Consider the following 21,245-nt stretch of genomic DNA (forward strand, 5'->3'; position numbering starts at 1 on the left):
AAAATAAAATTAATGCTAATGAAAAATCTACTGGCTTAGAAACCAATCCACTGATAAAATTTGTAAATCTACTGGTTTGAAATCTTGGATTTCTGTCTCATGCAAGTTAATAGGATCATGCAGGAAAATAATTATAACATTCCTAAGCATATATTAGTTTGGTACTTTAAACAATGAGCTTGATTGCATATGTTGAAATTTTGATGACATAGATGCCTTTAATTGGGGTTAGTACCTTCATACTTCCTCCTTGTAGCTATGGACATGTAGAGAATCCTACAGACTAAAGGGTTCCAACTTCTTCAATCGAGTATTCCATGTGAAAATCATTAAATAAGTAATTTTTCTTACAGTCCATATAACATATAAATTATAATTTAACAAAATTGAAACTTCATACCTCTCAAGCTGCCAAATAGTTGGCATGAAGTGGATATAAAGGTATCATTTCTCCATTTCTTCGAATGACATTTATCTACATGTGCCTGACATTCCAGTACCTTATCTGTCATGTATTAATGTGTGAGGGATGTAACAATCAGGGGAGTACAATGAGATGAAAACTAGTTAAAGCGATGATTATTTACACAATTTCTTAAGGAGGCATAGTGGTTCACTGGTTAGCATGCCAGACATGTGGCTAAACGGGTGCGAGTTTGAATCCTAACATTTGAACACCTTGGATCTGCTACCATGGTGTACCCTTGAGCATAGCCTTTATACCATTTTGCCTTGGCAACGAATAACTTTCATCAGTTAACAACAACCATCACTTAACTTTAGAAGTTCAGGGGCTGTCCATTTAGTACATACACACAAAAATCAGCTATTTTCAACCCACCCACCCTTGTTGCATGGTGTACTTTTTTTCTACCACATGCCCCATGTGTACATATGCTTTGCTCAGTACCCTCATCCCCCACTTCAATGTTTTACAGTTTTAACAGCACGATCAGCATGTCCTCAGCTGCCTAATCAGTTTTGTCATGTGCATTCTTCATGTAGCATTTGATGCTGGCTTGGGATGCATGATAACTATCACATACTGAGCACATTCATTTTGTAATCTCACTGTTTGAAAATGATGGACAGTACAGGTGAAAGGGTGATTCCATCAGCACTTGTGTACAAAGATATCCTATACACTGCCAGAAAACACAAAAATATGGATGAGATAAGGTCAGTGAGCGGTCTGTCTGCTTGTTTGCACAGAGAGCTTCCATTTGGTTTTAAACGCCAATATGTTGACAACATGTTGACAGTGTTAGGGATCCCCTGGCAACAATCTGGTAGAAATTATAAAGTGATGAATCAAATGATTAAGCTTTATGCCTTTTTATATCCTTTATGCTTTTCATTTTTCAAATCGGTAGAGGGATACAAATGGGAAGTTTGCAAATACCATAGGTTGTATCTTGTTTGCTAAAGCTTTTACTCATTTTATCTATAATAATGGTTGTGTTATTACAAGTACATGCTACTTGTTCCCCTCTTCCCATAAACATCAGACAGCCCCTCACCAGAAAAAAATGAATAAAGATGAAAATAAATAAACAAGAATTCCTTGGAACACTATACCTTGCCTTATTATGGTTAATATGTCCCCTGTTTCAAGCCATGAAAGGGAATGCTGTATGCATGTATGCCCCAACCTTTCACCAATCTGGTGGTACTTACCCTGCACAAGTTACTTTAATTTTTAACAGTCATGATAACTACTTATTAGTCGTTTGTCTTTATATTCTTTTAATTGAGAATTCATCTGAGAAAAACTATTTACAACATCCACTTGCCTTCTAGAAATTAACGAACACAGGGTGAAGGACTCATACATATGTAGTTTGAAATTTGACCCCCATCCCCCTCACCAATTCCATGCTGGCAACTTTATCCCATCAGCATGCCGAGCCATTGAAAACATATCAGTGTAAAGACATTCCAGATTTGTTCCTCGTGCATGATTTAAGTACTTCACTGATAATAACCACATTTACACAAAATTTCTGTTGCTTTTCATCTTTACTACTTGGATCTTTGAGGGCTACACTTCAAGTGCTAGGCAATGAAATATGTTACATTCAATTCTGACTGGTTTCTTATTTTTGTTTAAGTCCTGGATAAAATGGTAATCACAAATCAGAACTGTAGCTCACATATCATATCTTGCAATAATGCCTTGCATATGGCCTGACAAGGCTAAGTCACATGTATGTCAAGGTGAAAACATCCATTTCTAACTGCATAATTGCTATTAGCATGTGGATTCAGATTTTGAATGCATTAAATATGGGTACCTTCTTTATCTACTGGGGTTTGAAGAGGTATTGGAATGAAAGGTTGTAAATCCCAATTTATTTCCTCTTTATTGTCAGCCTTTCATATTAATTCGAGGGTCATCACAAATATTATCAGTGTGTTCATTTTGATTATTGCAGCAATGCTGATTCATTCAACTTTAAATCTATTAAATTTCTGTATATTTGATTTTAATTAGGTTAGTTATGACCAAGCTGGACCATAAAACTGAACTAGAAAATTCATTAAAGCAAAATATAGCAGGTTGATAATGCAATTAACAGTATAAATTCTTTTTTAAATAAGAAAAACCACTGCTAAGCATCACTGCTTATTTTCTTATTCTGAATAAAGAGCTATATCAAAATACGATTTCGGGGCCCCGACTGGCTGAGTGGGCTAAAGTGCTCTCCGTTACGGATCACTGCCATCTCACCTCTGCCTGCATGGGTTCGAGTCTCGGATTCAGCCATTGTGGGTATGTGAGAAAGCTTGCCAGTAGCTTCTCGAGGGTCGGTGGTTCTTTCCAGGGTTTTCCTGGATTCTTCTTCCACCATTAATACTGGCTGCCATGTATAGCCTATCTTGTGCTGAAAAATGGCGTTAAAACAACAATTGTAATGACAAAATATGATTTCTAAATTTTGTCAACAATGAATTCCAAATGATAATTGTGCACATCTAGAAAATGCACACTCTCTAATGATTAATGTCATTTTCAGAGCTAATAAATAAATAAAACTACAGGTTACACCAAATGAAAGTTAAAATTTATAATCTCTATCATTTAAGCATAAAATAATTGCATTTGCATCAGTTGATAAATGTAGGGAAGATATCCATTGGTCAAAATATAACCATGTGATTATACCCAATTGTTTTATTCTGTATAAACTGTACGGAGAACTACTTTATACTTCTATATATACAGTCACATGCAAAGTAACTAATGTGAACACTAAATCGGAAGGCATATACACTGCATGTCTTTCATGCAATTAAAAACTGGATTGATATTTTATTTTGAAAATTTAATAAACTGATTTGACAGAATCAAATAAGAAATCTTTAATATTTTTTGGAAAATAAATTTCTTTCTTTGATTAGGTTTGAAAAATAAAGCTGGGAAACTCAAAATCTGCCAAGAAGAACATTGGGGCTATGTTATACAGTACTTTCACTGCAGCTCATTACAAATAAATTTAAAACTATAGGTAAATGAATATAGGGATATGGAGGAGCGGCTTCAAGACTAACATTATAACAATTGGATTCACATCCTACAATGTAAGATGCCAACCTTGATAGTTACAATGTGGGGTTGGATCCTGCTGCTCCCCCATCTCATGGCCCATGTCTTGCACTGTTTGACTACTGGACCCCCATCACTATAACCATTGCTGATAGTCTTAATTTCATTTGTAAGTGGCCCCTATAGGTAGCCTAAACTGTTAATGAACACAGATATATATTTAAAGAAACAGAAACTGGTTACTCACATGTCTGGACAGTAACGATTGGGGCAAGTCACAATGATCTCATGAGAGCATTAAACCTAAGAGTCATTCGCATGTCAAACAAAACAACCCATCCCTTGCTTTGAATATTGAACTTTTACTCAGATCAGATATGCCAATTTTGACAAAACATTAAGACCATGCTGTGGAATGTTGAAAAACTTAGATTGCCTACCACTTGTTGAATTATTTGTTTGATGTTGATGTAGCTATTACGTAGCAGATAGAGAATACCTTGCTCTATAAATAGCATTGTAGCAGACATCTTCAACAAGAATTCATACACTTAAATAAAGCTCTAAACTGATAGGATATCTTAAATAATAAAAGAAAAAAAAAATTGAAAAAATTTATACAGAATTCAATTATAAGAGTTTAATGCTGTTGTTTTTTAAGTTTATTTGGGCGTTATTTGCTTTGTGATTCAGCAACTGACATTTTATACCAAGAAAAACCCAATAAGCTTGTTATATTGCAATAGGTGTAGTGTAGTAGAGTTTTCATTAAATATGTCACAGCTTTGTGCCATTATTTTTAATTCAAATGTAACTATGTCTTATGAAAGTAAACATTAATATTGATCATTCAATAAATATATTGCTATTACTGCTATAAAAATCAGTGCCATGGAGTTCTGTTCATATAGTGCCAACAGGAAAAATGGAGGCCAATTTTCAAAAACAGCTCACATAACTCACAGCCCATATTGATTCTATTACACAGCTTTAAGTCAGATTACTTATCTGTATTAGATTCATTCTGATGCCTTTCCCCATACTAAGTAAATCCAAGCACAATTGACTGATTGCTAGGGGTGAAACGTTACACCTGTGCTGCATATCGATGCAATTCATGATATGCAGCCTGCGATGCTATACATACTGATACACATATGAACTTGATGGTCATTCCATCTTTGGAAGGTAGGTGGTGCCCTTTCATGTATGTTGACATTCTTGGTTGTATTTCCAGTATGCAGGCTACAGATAGACATATACGTTATATATTTATGTGCTATTCTCATTGATGAGAAAACAACAACAATTTCAAACAGACTACCTGTTGGTTGCATCAAATTTTAATGTTTTAGGCCATTTAACTCCCTTTGTTTTGTACAACATGAATGATTTAAAAACATATTACCAATTTTGTGTCTCGGTTACACTTGGAAGACATCACGATGTTATCTTCAAAACAGAAGAAATAATGCAATTTCCTCGTGCAAAGCAAATCTTATCTAGAACAAATCCACGCATGGGAATAAGGTTGAATACCAAACAAAATCTCTCACATTTTATCTCCTACAGATGCAAAAGACTGCTGTGGCCACAGGTACATGTATTTGTTAGTGAAGAAGGAAAACTGTTGACTATACCCAGTACTATTCCACAATTTTATCTTCACTTAAACAAGGTGATCAGTTTGAAATCGCCCCATCACTCATTCTATACTATTTTCATTTATTCCATCCACACATTCATTCACTGGTTAAATATTTCTGCATAAAAAAGAGAAATTTCATATTTGTTTCCCATGTACAATTTAAGGAGATGATGACAGGAGTTTATCTTAAGAGAGACCTCCCCCATTATCAAAGAAAAATGGAGGGGAGGAAGAAATGGTCATAGGTCATGTTTATAAAAACTGTCTCTGTTTCTTCCTGCCCCACTTTCTAATAGCTCCTCTGAAATAAACCTCTTTGACAAATGTTACTTCTAGTTGTTTAAGCATTATGCTGTTAATTACTGGTAAATGTGAGCATGCTCTGCACCTTTTCTTTGTATCAATATTGTTCTGTGCTTCTTTCTGAAGGGACATATACATATATAGTAATGTCAGCTTGAATATGTTGGGAAACTGCTCTTTGAGACTGTTATGTACAATTTTCCAGAGATCACTGATACTATCTTATGGATACATCTGCTCCAAAAAAGGATTTTTCACTAACATAAACTTTCATTGTTAAATCAGTAGTTTACCAACTACTATGCCAAATTTCTTATATGTTCCACAATGCCATATAAGGGTATTTAGTCCATCAATGCTTGTGCAGACAGAGGAATTAAAATCAATATCTTTACTTATTAACTGCATTTTATTCAGTTTATTTCAAACCTGATATGGTTTTGTAGCATATGGTCTGCAGGGTGAATTTGATTAATAATTTTTAAAAAAGACAATTGCATTATACTTTTAAATTATCTGTATTTTAATTAGGCTCAGTTTTCTGCTCTTTGCACATTTAATTTCAAAATACTACTAAAAGGGTCATGCCGTCTATTTTTTTCCATCCGGCATGTAAATCAGGCTCGTATTTAACACCATTTTGGGCTCAAAATCACTCACTGGTGTCTCCATTAACCCTTTTCCCACTCCAATAATAATAATAATAATGATGAGGATTATGCGCTTTACAACATTAGACAACACCGATAAGATAACAAACATATAATGATATGATTACAAAAACAAACACCATGAAATTAGAAAACATTAAAAAACATGATGAGAATATTTAAGGTAGGAAACATTATTAATTCTTTAAGTTTGTTCTTGCAGTCGAAATAAGTGAGTTTTGAGAGCACTCTTGAATGGGATCACTGTGTCTTTGTGTCAAAGTTCAGTGGGCAATTCATTCCACATTGCTGGACCCTGGTATGCAAAAGAATGCTGTCCATATGACTTTGTTTTCATAGTGGGAATAATGAGTATACGATTGTCAGAAGAGGAGCATAAGTATCTTGCTGGTGTGCACACGTGGGTGAGGTCGGATAGGTATGTTGGACTAGAGTCCGACAGTGAAACGTAGCACAGAGAACAAATTTTGTGTTTGATTCTGGACCAAATGGATAGCCAGTGTAGGGTACAGAGCAGCGGGGAGGTGTGCTGTGATCGTGGTACTCTAAGTATGATCCAAACAGCTGTGTTTTGAACTTTTTGAAGTTTCTGGAGCAGATATTGAGATGAACCAGACAGAATTGAGTTACAATAGTCCAGTCTTAAAAGTACTAATGAACACACAAGTTTTTTAGTGGCATCAACTGAAAGATATTTGCGAATTGAGCTGATGCATCTCAGCTCAAGATATGCAGCCTTGCATATGTTCATGACATGTTGGTGCAATGTGAGAGTACTGTCCAGAGTAACACCTAGGATTCATACTGATTGTGTGAGTTTAATGTTGGTGTTGCTGATATCTATTGTTTGAGGTAAAGGATGTGAATGAGAAAGTCTTTGTGTTGTGATCAGAATGGCCTCAGTTTTATCATCATTCATCTGCAGCTTGTTGTCATCCATGATTTCACATCAGAAATGCACCTCTCTACACCTTGGATGGTAGCATCAACTTCAGTTGGGTGGCTAGATTTGTATATTTGGGCATCATCACCGTACAATTGGTGAGACACTGGATGATGATCTATGACACTTGAGAGCAACTGAGTGTAAAGAATGAAGAGAACAGGTCCAAGAACAGATCCCTCTGGAACACCACAACATAGATCAACTGGGCTGGAGTGTATTCCATTTGCAGATACAATTTGTATTTGCAGATATGATTTGTATTTGCATATACAATAACCTAATATACTTCATAACTTTAACATTTTTGTCATCATCAGGAGCAGCAACAAGTATTTGCTGAACAAAATTGTAACGAACCATGCCGGAAATTAGACATTTTGGGTTTTCTAGGTAGCCCGTATTTTAAACATGCATTTGTGAAACTTTCTTCAGGAATGGTACAAACTAGTTTTTTTTTATACCTGGGAATGTTGTTCTAATCAAATTTAGTTTCACAATCATTCATGTTGTGCTTCAAGAACCCAGATGTAGAACAGTTGCTACTCGAAAAACAGATGTCACAACAAAAGAACGATTAAATAAAAACTGTATAATTCGCAGAGCAAATTTTCATGTGGGACTTTCAACAAATTTGTGGGAGTTCTCGTCTGTCACTGTTCTCCAAGCACGTGAATTCGTAAGAATTTTGCACTATTTGCGCAATGAAACACCCTGACATCATTTCCACTTAAGTACTTGACATATCTAATGACTTTCCTGCGAAGTCTCTCTGTTACTCTGCCATTACTTCCTGTTTTCACACAGAGAATAAGCAACACTGATTTCTGACTGGTGGTTATTGTTGAACCTGCAGTGGAACAAGCAATAACCACAAATGAAAATTCAGTGTAACATATTTCAACTTGCAACACAATGGTAGCGTAGCTTTCAAATTAACAAAAGGAGTCACAATACAATTCAAAGTAAACACTTTGTGTGAAAGTGGTTATTAAATGATGAGTAAAGTACTTTATTAAACACGTGGAACATGTTTGGAATGCACAGTATATGCGGAACATACTTCTGGGTTAAGACAATTAGCATTAAATGGGGGAGGGGCAGATTAAGAAGCACGTCACTTGGTGTTAACTTATAGATGGTGAGTGGGTATTCTCAAATCTTTTTTGTTTTACTAATAAACATGAATGCCTGTGACTGCAAATGCTGTTTCAGATGGATTATAATTATTCAGAATAACAAGGTAACTAAAAATAATTATTCATGAGTGCTGAAGACTAAAATAGCACGCATACGGCAAGTACTGTTTTGCATCGATTCTCCGTCTCTTGTATCGATATGTGTATCGTTTCACCAAAAGTACTGATGCATCGATGAATCGTTTCACCTCTACTGACTGCGTGTTTCAATCTCTGTTGACAGCCATTTCTGTTTCTTGAGGAACAATAATACCTGAGGAATACCAAGGTCAGTTGAGCTAGGGTTGCAATGTCTAATCACATTCAATTTAATGTGATTAGTCTATTCACTTCATCAAAGAAACTAACTGGAAGTTCAATTATATTCAACATCCTCAGCGAATATCCATTGTCAACCGATTAAAATGGTAGTGCAAAATAACAACTGTACTGAAAAAAATTCATAATTTCTACATTTCTTGGTAATAAGCGCATGATTCATGAAAATTTGCACCCAATCCTTACTTTTGCTTAATTATGCACACAAAGATTCCAAAATTGTCTGTGAAATTTTTACCTGTAGAGGATTTTCACACTCCTGTATCCTATATGCAACACTGTATAGGTACTACAGCGGGCATAAAAAAAAACTCCAGATAAATATGCACAGGTGTGATTTTAAGAAATCAGTCAACAGCATCATGATATTATTCTTGTTACCAAGTCTGATTAAAGTCAGGTTAGGAATAGTCTTTCAAGTGACATGAAGCTCAACTAATCATATGCAAGATCACTACGATATGTGTAGATCTTGCTCATATATCTTGATGACATAAGCCTATTTATCAATTCTTCAAATAAAATAAGAAATAGAATTCTTAAAGTGTTGACAAGTTCAACTAATTAATGCAAAAAATAACCTCATTCACAATGATTTTTCAAAAGATAGTACTTGTGATTTAAGCCTACTACTAACCAAGTTTGATCAAAACATGATCAGTTATTGGATTAAAATGATCATGGTTGAGTATTTATCGATGTGTAAATTTTACCTAATCACTCACAAAGTAAATAAAGTTCGAAGGACTTTATGTTAAATGATCATGGTTGGGTATTTATCGATGTGTAAATTTTACCTAATCACCCACAAAGTAAATAAAATTTGATGGACTTTATGTTAAATGATCATGGTTGGATATTTATCGATGTGTAAATTTTACCTAATCACTCACAAAGTAAATAAAGTTCGAAGGACTTTATGTTAAATGATCATGGTTGGGTATTTATCGATGTGTAAATTTTACCTAATCACTCACAAAGTAAATAAAGTTGGAAGGACTTTATGTTAAATGATCATGGTTCGGTATTTATTGATGTGTAAATTTTACCTAATCACTCACAAAGCTAATAAAGTTTGAAGGACTTAGGTAAAATGTACACATCAATAAATACCCAACCATGATCATTTAATCCATGTATAATCCCAATTTCGCACTTTCATTCATCAAATCAAAGAATTCCATCAACAATGCATTCCAATTTAAGTAGCACATAGTTTCCTTTCAATCACCGCTTCACATCAACCCATAACACATAACCTGTACAGAATCACAAGAACATATTGACTAAAGTCACAGTTACTTTTATTTAGAAATTTCATCATTTACAAAACTAGGCAATGGCTACTGGTGGTTTAAACACATTTAGTTCATTTACAATATTCTAGTTCAGTTTTAGTCAGTCCCATCTGCTATGTCAGATGACCATGACCTTACGTAATAATAGCTGATAATGGATTGAACAAGTGTGCTAGATTAAATTTCCAATCAAACCTTAAATTATGGATTTTATCAATGAACAACATGGAAATATGAACAAGCTGATGCTATCCCTTACTAACATAAAGGTAACAATTAAATTATATACAGAAATAACATCCTCAACAGCATTAATACATAACAAGATCCACAGTGATCTAATGATAAATGAAATGTGACTGCTGTCAGTTACGCATTTATTTGCAACTTCATACTTTACATCTTAGGCATAGGCTACCCATGTTGTCAGCAAATTTCTTTTCATAACAAAATAAAAATAACATTCTTTTTTAATTTTAGTTAGTCCTATACAAGAATAACATTTTTTATCTTTTTCATCAGCGTTAATACTTAACAAGACCCTTTCACTTATCTAATGTGAAATTAAATGTGAAGTTGTTAAATGTAGAGTTGCTCACAAAACCAGCCATATGTTTTGTTTGGTTGCACAGTTGAGTGCTGGAGTGCTGGAAGGAATGTATGATTGCAGTGCTTGATCTTCGGATTGGAGATTTTATCAATGGTTGCCGACCTTGATCTGAAGTGAAAGGTGGGATGGTGTTAGGGTCTGATACAGACAGAGCTCGACCACCATTAGCCATACTTTCCAAATCTGAACTAACGAGTTGTTTTTGTTCAGTGCTAGGTTTTCGACTGTAAGATTTTAGAGACTCCTCACTTTTGTGGTCTCTCATAAACATCACTCATAGCTTGAATTGCTGTTGCACGGCGTGAGTGACCAGTATAGTGCTGCACTCCTGCATTCTTGCAGATGTTTGTCATGAATGAGATTTTTTTGGTTTGACCAGTTCACAAGTATACCATTTTTCAGCCAATTCAGGAGATCTTAGTGATTCTTTACTGCATTGTGTAAATAAGGCCTTTGCTGCTCTGTCGCATTTCTGAAGGAAGTATTTTTACAGATTTCACTGGAGAAGTTTTTTTGCCAGTTGCATACATTCTTTTGTCTGATGTTTCTTCAAGCTTCTCATCAACACCACTTGGTGTTCTTTTTTATAACTGTTTCATGATTTAGAGTAATGTTCTCAATGCCAGATTCATTTTCAAATTTTAAGGAAGTTGAGGTCCATTGATGGTGAAATTCTATACCTCTGGTCACAAAATGAATAGCCAGCAGATACCACATTCTAAATCAAAGGGCAACAGAGTCAAATTTTTGAAGATATGCATTGATTTCCTAATTCTTCCAGTAAAATTACTTGGTAGTGCTGGGTTGACCTTAAAATACCTGATTTTAAATTCAATTTCAGTTTTACATTTAACACTGAATTAGCATTTTTGAATTCTTTGTCTTTGACAATGTCATTATCTTTTCCGTTGTCCTTAAGTATCTCTTTATGGCTGCATGAACATTTCTGAAGGAATTCTTGTGATATTCTTGTGACTGATCAACTGGCATTTTTGTGACCCTGAATAATAAAAAGTTGGGTTGGGCCTCAGCATAGAACCTTCTTAAGTTGCCACTCAGCTTGTCTGGTCTGATTGTGTTGAAGTCAAGTTTGTATCCAAGAATTTCAATGCACCAAGTTGTAAGTAAAAAGAAAAATATTCATAGGAATACATTTCTTATACTTGGCAAGATCATTTTGAAATACACATAAAGACAACATGTACTGCAATTTGTGCATATTTTGTATACTTATGGTTGGGATTTATGTATGTAATATGGTGACATTAGTAATTATATCTTTCAACATTTAAAGCCTTTCAAATTTATTAAGATATACTTCTTGAGAAGAAGAAAAGTAATGCAAAAAGTTATGTAATTTCTTTTTTATTAAAAATAATGTCTACACATCTAAATTTAAATTTGCAAAACAATCACCTTTATGGATTATTATATACATTTTTCAATGATTTTAAGTCACATTGGTGGAGATGGTAGTTTTACCATTTAAAAACTTATTCCAGTCTTTGAATAATGGTCTCATAAATGTTTTTATTTTTGTGTAAGTAGTCATATTTACACCATGCCACCAACACCCACACATAAGCAAACAAATTTAAAATTAAAAAAAAACACCAAATGCCCCATTTTGTTTCATTTAGTAGCCTCTGATTATTGATTTATTTAAACAGCTTTAAAGTCCTCCTCTGATAATTTCTTCAGTCATGGCTTATATCCCTCAGCAGCCTGTTAATTGAATGGCCTAGTTCCTGCACTATTATTGTTGTTGTTATGTATAGCTAGGGTGATGGAGGTCATGGGGTGCTCTGTGAGGGAATTTATCAATCTCTGTTTATCTGTTTCATTTTCTGTGCATGTAACATCCATCGCAATATTGTCAAATTAATCTCCATCTGCTTCAATTGCTGTGATTATTTCTTTTAAGTCCTTGTCATCTAATTGTTCAAAAAACTCTGCAGAAAATTGCAGTGAAAAATCACATTAATCGGCCATTTTGCTAAACTATGTAGCAGACAAATGCTAAATTGTAAAGTAAACTATTCGTTTCAATCAAAGAATATTGGAAAAAGTATAAAAAAGGGGTATAATTTATATTTATTTGCTGAATAAAACATTTAGAACATGAAACAAGTGTTTCACAATGACGTGTCTGCAATGTTTATTTATATTACAAACAGTACAAAAACCAAAATTAGTCCCAGAATTTACTGATGTATAAAATATTTCAGATGAGTATCATGTGACCATTTACAGCCAATGTTAGTGAAGAAAATAAAAATTGTAATTATTTTGATTTGATTTTGCATATTATAGCACAGTAACGTTATTTATTGCCAAGGCATCTGGAGTAACATGCCTTTTGCCAAAGGACACAACACAGTATCTGACAGTTGCAGTCTGGCATTCTAATTGATGCTCCCTTTAAGCTCCCAAAACTGAATAAAAAATAGTCACTAGAGTGGTAGCAAACTTAGCCAATTATATTCAAGATCATCTCATTAGTATATATGTATCTTGTACATTGTCAAGCTCATGCAAGACCTTGATTGAAGTTGCTCATTAATGAACTCCTTGGACATTTTAATGGTGTAAGCATATATTCCAAATTTTAGAACTAATGATCAGCATATTTTATTGATCATAATGTTATTTCAACAAAAATATTTTGTTTATTATAAGGCTATCATTATGAATCAATAGATGGCAAATGTTATAAATAATAAAAAAAATTACAAATAAATATGTTTGATTTTCTTGTTTTCTTATTCTTTGTACCCATATGCATAATTTTGCAGGATAATGGCAAGCACCCTGCATTAACATGAATGTTGCACTCATATTTACAGTAACTTCTCCAGTTTTTGCACTAGTTTACTATCTTCAGTTTACGGATTATTGAATTAAAATTGTCAAAAGTCACCACTCCGTTGGCCTAATGGTTAGAGCATCCGCCTCCGATGTGTGAGATCATAAATTTGAACCTAGGCCGAGTCACACCAAAGTCTTATAAACATGGTTCCCACGCTTTTCTACATATAAATTTCCGGGATTTTTTTTCAGGATGAAATTAATTTTTTCAAGTTTAACATACGACTTTTACTGAAAGGAATTAAAGAACATTTTGGATTATAAAACATGCATTTTCCAAATCTGAAGATGTTTCTCTTTCAAGACTCTCCAAAACACGTCAGCAAAGACAATCATGTACAAAACCACAAAATGAGTCAACACAAATCCGACTATATTCCTATAAATTGGCATGTAAAGCCATTTCAATGTACAGAATACAAATTCTAACTTTGCTGACCTGCATTATGTTGCTACGTGGAAACAATATAATGAGCATAAATTATTTTGTTTCCTTTCAACCTTTAAGTCTTACGATTTCTAGAGCAATATATGTGCATTTTATACAAAGAAAACATATCCTATCATAGTATGAAAAACCCCAATAAATGCAAAGTATCTTATCTAGTAACAAAAAAGGTTTAACCCTGAATTTATGTGTGCAATAAAATTTCAAACAAGAATTCTCAACCAACCTAAACTCCTTAAGACGATTTGGTTAAAAATTACATCATTTAAAGACATTTACAAAAAGGTCGATTTAAATTTTGACAAAAGACCTTCAAAATTGTATATTGTTGTATAAAAAAGGACTGAATTTTCTGTAAAATCAACTTGTCTTGTAGTTCAATAAACCAGTTCCCAAACCTGTATTGATACATGGGCTATTATCGTTTATTGATATATAATAAAAAGGACGATAATTTCCCATTTCTCGTGCATTTCATTTAAGATCTGAAACCAATGCTTCAAGCTACATGTCACTGTGTAATAGTTTTGCACCAAAGTTCAGCTCAGAGATTCAAAAATTTTCTAATCCGGGTTTCCTCCGAATATTCCAACCCCATTTTTCACATTTGGACATTTGGGATAGAGTGTGGGTTCAGAGATATTACATAAAAAAATTTGGAATCTGCCACCACCGTAAGATAGCATACCAGCAGGCCTAGCAAATTTAAACTATGTTATATTGATAGGAAAATTATTTTTTTCCTCAAAAATGGCAAATATTATAATCACTATGTCTTTAATCCACTGACAGACTTGACGAAACTCGGCATAGATGAAACCTGACCCAGTACTCACCATTTGCGTTAATAGTCACATGACTTCACAAATCTCAAACAATGACATCGGAAGTCATGTGATATCAACAATAAACTCCTTTATAATGGTGTTATACAAAGTTTCAAGTATATTAAATGAAAGTCTGATACCTTTTGTAAAAACCAGAAAGAACATATAATTCTCAACATATTTGTTTTGAGAACAACTACAAGAAACTTGGCCAGCTTGATTCATCAAGCAGAGTAGTCTGGTTCCCTGCTTTGTATGCTCCCTGCGTGAGAGAGCACATGTCAACATGGTAGTCACGTGATACAATAAAACTCTGGAAGATGGTCTTGGAATATAGGGAATGTTGTGCTCTTTCGTTTTTGTATTTTTATTACAACCAGTATACAAATTTCATTTCATTTATTTGAAAATGATGGTTGTGAGATTCTGTGTTCTCGTGCGACTAGCATTCGAAATCGTTAATACCCGCTCAGATTTAATGAACACATTAGTTTTATCTTCTCTCAGCAGAATAAAGATGTAATGATTGTAATACTTGCAATTTCTGAGAAAATAAATAATGGATCGATTTCATGCAGGTATAACTCGCTTAAGTTTGCAAACTCATCTACTAAGCTGCTATGCTTTAACGCCACCATGTTGGCCTCTTGTGATGCTAGACTGGTTTTCATACCTTCCATAAAAGTAAATATGGATATCGAGCTGTCTGTGAAACAAAAAGTCTATTAGATGAATCTAATCCACTGAGCCTTTGGACTGTCTTAACAAATATATTTATGGCAAGCACTCAAATTATCCATACTGCAACCTCCTAATATTCTGGTTAGAACTCGATAAATTTAACTCACAATCAGTTCAGTTATGACTCAATTACATAACTATTTCAGGCATCAAATTCTGGAGGAAAATTCCTTGGTTTTTCCTGACTTTCATCAATATTTGCAAAATTCAAGGACTCTTCACGGTTTGGAAAAAATTATCATTTCTCCCGACTGATTCCCAATTTCCTGTTAGTGTGGGAACCCTGTATAAAACAAGTACTATCAGATGTCTCAATCAGCGCTCAGTGTTAAGAGGTTAGTGTTTTGACATGTCAGCCTGGTGTCAGGATAATGTGCTTGTATGGGACATGATTCTACATGTCTCTGGCATGATGCCCCGGTGCTAGACATCACTATAAATTGTCACAATGCAGACATCATAGTCATATGACTGAAAAATTGTTAAAGCTAAGTTAAAAATCCAAAAGTTATACACATTTTTTACCCAAAAATTTAAACATCTCATTAAATGTGTTAACAGTATTAAAACAATGAAAACAGTGTTTGATTAATTGCAAGCACTTCAAGTATAGTGACCTTGTTTACATCATGATGTCACAACATGTACACTGAAGATTCTAATTTGCACTGTATTAAGTATATTTCTAGATTTCAGATTGTATGCACCACTGCAGTAGAGTTCAATAATGTTTGAAATATACGATAAAGAAGTCTAAAAAATAATACTCTGAAAATAATTGCAATAATAAGGCAGTGGTAGTTTGATGTAAGCAAACTCAAACAAGCACATGTTTCCTCTGCTACGATAATCATTCTATCATTATGTAGTAATAAGCCATAAGAGGTTTAATGTTGCAGGAAAGAGGGACAAAATTTACTCAAGCCAGTTTCATGCTTTAAACAATCATTTTGCCTGAAAACAAAAGACAAATCCACCAATTGTAATCAAAAAACGCCACCAAAACAACCAGCCAAAATCAAAAGTGGGATAAAAATTTTTTAACAAAATGAAATAGATCGATGATGATCTAGTCGCTCTATATTTAGAATTCTACCTATAGTCAGTCTTTCATGAATAGATGACAGATACAGATTACAACACTGTGAACAATCACTTATTTCACTGAAAACAAGGTAATTCTTAAGCAAGTGAAACAAAGTAAATAAAATAACAATGGACGTGAATGTGATGTGGAAGAACAGGATTTTATCAAAATGACGAATAAAACAAAATCTGCATCTAATATTTTTAGGAATAAAGAAGGACATTGGTGACACTATGCATGATATGCATTGTGTAAGAATTGCACATTATAAAACAGGTCTTCCCGTAAACATTAAGTGTGCTCTTAACTATAAAATCTTAATTACCTTAATTTTATTTATGTTAGAGGAATCAGAAAATATACAAATGCAAAATAAATAGAAACAAAAACAATCACAGTAATTTATAACCATTTACTGTTATGGCAATTGAACAAAAGATGGTCACTACTGTGTGACCTAAGACAAACTTGCCAATTTTGTCTAGACATTTTCATGTCTACAAGTGTGCTGGAACACAGAAATTTTTTCACATGCATGTAAGTTAGGGACATCCAACATTTTTGGCTGGCAGCCAAACTAGTTAAAATGCTTAAAGTTGTGGGCCACATGAGCAAGAACAGTTCCTTATCATTAATTATGCATATTAATTAAAAAGCATATTTTGAAAAAATTGTCTATATGGCCACAGGCAGCACAATGTTAAGGACTGTGCCTAATGTGACCTGCAGGTTGGACATGCCTGTAGTAACTGTTGGGGCACAAAAGTAATGAGTGCTTTTTCCTCTTCCAAGAGTTACTGTTTTTACAGTATGATCCCCAGTGTGGTAACTAGGCAAGCCAAGATGATGCAAGATCACCTCGATAATATGGATCTTGCTCCAGGAGTTTGATGATACAAACCCGAGTTACAGGTCTGATCGAAATTAGACCAGTAGTACTCCAGAGCAATTTTTGAAGTATGGATGCTGGAAAACTGACAATGCAGGGCCATGTATAACTTTCATGCTTAAGACCTGAACAAGAACCATTCCTTTTTTTCTTTCCATGTACCCAGTGCTCTGGTGAAACTGAAAAATTAATATTCCATGTACCCAGTGCTCTGTTGAAACTGAAATATTCATATTCCATGTACCCAGTGCTCTGTTGAAACTGAAATATTCATATTCCATGTACCCAGTGCTCTGTTGAAACAGAAATATTCATATTCCATGTACCCAGTGCTCTGTTGAAACTGAAATATTCATATTCCATGTACCCAGTGCTGTTGAAACTGAAATATTCATATTCCATGTACCCAGTGCTCTGTTGAAACTGAAATATTCATATTCCATGTACCCAGTGCTGTTGAAACTGAAATATTTATATTCCATGTACCCAGTGCTCTGTTGAAACTGAAATATTCATATTCCATGTACCCAGTGCTGTTGAAACTGAAATATTTATATTCCATGTACCCAGTGCTGTTGAAACTGAAATATTCATATTCCATGTACCCAGTGCTCTGTTGAAATTGAAATATTCATATTCCATGTACCCAGTGCTCTGTTGAAACTGAAATATTCATATTCCATGTACCCAGTGCTCTGTTGAAACTGAAATATTCATATTCCATGTACCCAGTGCTGTTGAAACTGAAATATTCATATTCCATGTACCCAGTGCTCTGTTGAAACTGAAATATTCATATTCCATGTACCCAGTGCTCTGTTGAAATTGAAATATTCATATTCCATGTACCCAGTGCTCTGTTGAAACTGAAATATTCATATTCCATGTACCCAGTGCTGTTGAAACTGAAATATTCATATTCCATGTACCCAGTGCTCTGTTGAAACTGAAATATTCATATTCCATGTACCCAGTGCTGTTGAAACTGAAATATTCATATTCCATGTACCCAGTGCTCTGTTGAAAATGAAATATTCATATTCCATGTACCCAGTGCTCTGTTGAAACTGAAATATTCATATTCCATGTACCCAGTGCTCTGTTGAAACTGAAATATTCATATTCCATGTACCCAGTGCTCTGTTGAAACTGAAATATTCATATTCCATGTACCCAGTGCTCTGTTGAAACTGAAATATTCATATTCCATGTACCCAGTGCTGTTGAAACTGAAATATTTATATTCCATGTACCCAGTGCTGTTGAAACTGAAATATTCATATTCCATGTACCCAGTGCTCTGTTGAAATTGAAATATTCATATTCCATGTACCCAGTGCTCTGTTGAAATTGAAATATTCATATTCCATGTACCCAGTGCTCTGTTGAAAATGAAATATTCATATTCCATGTACCCAGTGCTCTGTTGAAACTGAAATATTCATATGAACTCCTTGTAGCTGCATTCATATTATTCAGTAGACACTTTCACAAGTTAATCTATTTCTGACTGCAGTGAGAAACTCTTCCAACACTCCGTGGTAAGGGGAGGCATGTATGTATCAAGCTTCAACAAGTTAGGAAATAAATCGATAAGGTTACTATACAAGAAGCAATTTCCCAAGGAACTTTAATTGTTTCCATTTTATTATAGGTCCATGGAGAGGTGTCCAGTTCATTACCAATCTCAGAGCTATCAATATCAGAATCTAGTATTCTGATCTGTGTCAGAGATCCTGGCAGAAAAACTTAAAAGTAATTTGTTATCAAGTTATGATCTACTATTGCCTTAAGCTCGCACTAATAGATTTCTGGTTATGTGCAGTCAAACAGCATGAAAGATGCATGGAAAAGGATGTCAGACACAAGAAATCTTGGTGACCAAAACTAAAGCAGAAAACCTTAAATGGAAAAAACATGAGACTTCATTTTTATCACTTGTACATTGTACATTTTTATTTGCATGAATTCAGATTTTGATACAGAATCTTGCACTTAGCTGATTTCAAATAGAGTTAATGATGGACAATTTTGTGTGACTAGCACACTCACACAGGGTGCAGCGATGGTAAAAGAGGTGGGTAGGTGGTTTGTGAACAGTTCGAAAGGCATAACCAATTGTAAACCACAATATTTTCAAGGACATAAAATTGTCACAGATTTCACTACATTTGTGAAATTGTATGTACAACACCATGCCATAGGTGTCTTGACTGATCAAATCACAAAAAGTCAGAAACATTTTGCTCTGGCATATTTTAAATAAAATTTAATCCAGTGAAATGAATGACATGGAGTGATTAAAAATTACAACCCTACCGTCTAACAATCATACTTATTTGAAGCTTATAACAGCAACAATTTGTATAGGAAAAGTAGACTGAACTTAATATGTAATAAAGTTCACTTACCAGTTGAGGTTTATTACGATTCTGGAAGGTGAAGTCCAGCTGGATACCAGTAGGTCCAGTGGAGAGGGCAATTGGAAGAAGCTGGTTTGATGGGATCACATGACCTGGAAGGATATTTGTTCTACATGATTTTACTTTTATATTTTGTTTTTCTCAATTCAATCAAAGATGTTTGAACTGTAAATCCAGCAAGGGAAGGATGAAGTTCCATGAAAATAGTGTACATTTACTGACCATTTCCAAGACCCCAAAGGAGCTGCAATGGCACAGTGGTTAGCATGCAGAACTTTCAATTGAAAGAGTTTGAATCCATCAGGCTGTGTCAGCTATCATTGTGTCCATGGACAAGGAACCTTACTTCAATTGCCTCAGCAATAAATAACATACTTGTGTTGTTCGGCCATAAAAGACCAAACCAAACCAAACAAGTACATCTTAAAATATCAAGTCCTAATTCTAACAGTACAAGAATGGTTGCACTTATTTACATATGCATGCACTACAAATTGATTTAAACATTTTACTTTTTTGTTGCTCATTTCCTGTTTAAGTAATTTGCCTGAGTACTTACTATATCAGTCTTTCCATAGGTTGTTTCTCTTGTGTATAGACCCTGAAATAGGTTGTTTTTTTGTACCAAATCTACATTTTTCTTGTATTCTATGTGCATTTTTGTTAGTTTGGAACAAATTGGAAATGGATTTACCCAAAGCAGGTATTCAGTTTTTGAAAGGGTGAGAAATAATGCTTTCATATCTTGTCTTATTAGAAGCGTGGTTTACTGAAATAGCAAATGTATACAAAAGACAGCAGTGAACTTAAGATAAAATATAACTCCAACTCCAATAAATGTCAAAATATTCTGAAGTTTCTGTCAGCAAATTTGTTTGTTTATTTGCTTTTCATTCTGATAAAGATTGTAAAGGTACATCCACAGATGGTGATGTCATCAAATCAGTGGTATTAGAATTTTTTTGTGCCTTGATAAGAACAATGTCAGTACAGTGGAACGCCATTATAACGCGATAACTGGGGTCAAAAAAATTAGATCACGTTAATATCGGGGTCACATTAATGCGGGGTTTTGCAGTATTTTACTTTTTTCAGAGAACAACTCATTGGCACATGTACATGTATTCATGTCTAATTTATATGATGAACAGGGTATCAAAATGCTGTCATGGCATGCATTTCATCCATAACGCATGTAATTCCATTGAAAATTTGCACACAGATTAACAATATTCAATAATTTTGTCCCAGATCATTATTCTGAGTTCAACATCTAATATACAGCATCAACAGAGTATTAACACCGTTTATTTGCCATCTGATATCGTACCATCGGGGCTTGCAATTAATCCATAATACATATAGTTCCATTACAAAAATTGCAAACATATTTAAACTATTCAATAATTTTGTCACAGATCATTG

General features: G+C 34.2%; 1 protein-coding gene across 1 annotated transcript in view; it reads right to left on the reverse strand.

Moving 5' to 3' along the window:
- Nucleotides 1-21,245, reverse strand: part of LOC149797686 (ATP-dependent DNA helicase DDX11-like) — a 148,136-nt gene that overhangs the window by 44,554 nt on the left and 82,337 nt on the right. The window contains exon 22 of the mRNA XM_089962606.1: nucleotides 19,809-19,912. Within this exon, the coding sequence (XP_089818732.1) occupies nucleotides 19,809-19,912 (104 nt within the window). The remainder of the gene's footprint in view (nucleotides 1-19,808; nucleotides 19,913-21,245) is intronic.

This window comes from Sinohyriopsis cumingii, chromosome 6, assembly GCF_028554795.1.
Source record: "Sinohyriopsis cumingii isolate HCF-2022 chromosome 6, ASM2855479v2, whole genome shotgun sequence".
NCBI lineage: Eukaryota > Metazoa > Mollusca > Bivalvia > Unionida > Unionidae > Sinohyriopsis > Sinohyriopsis cumingii.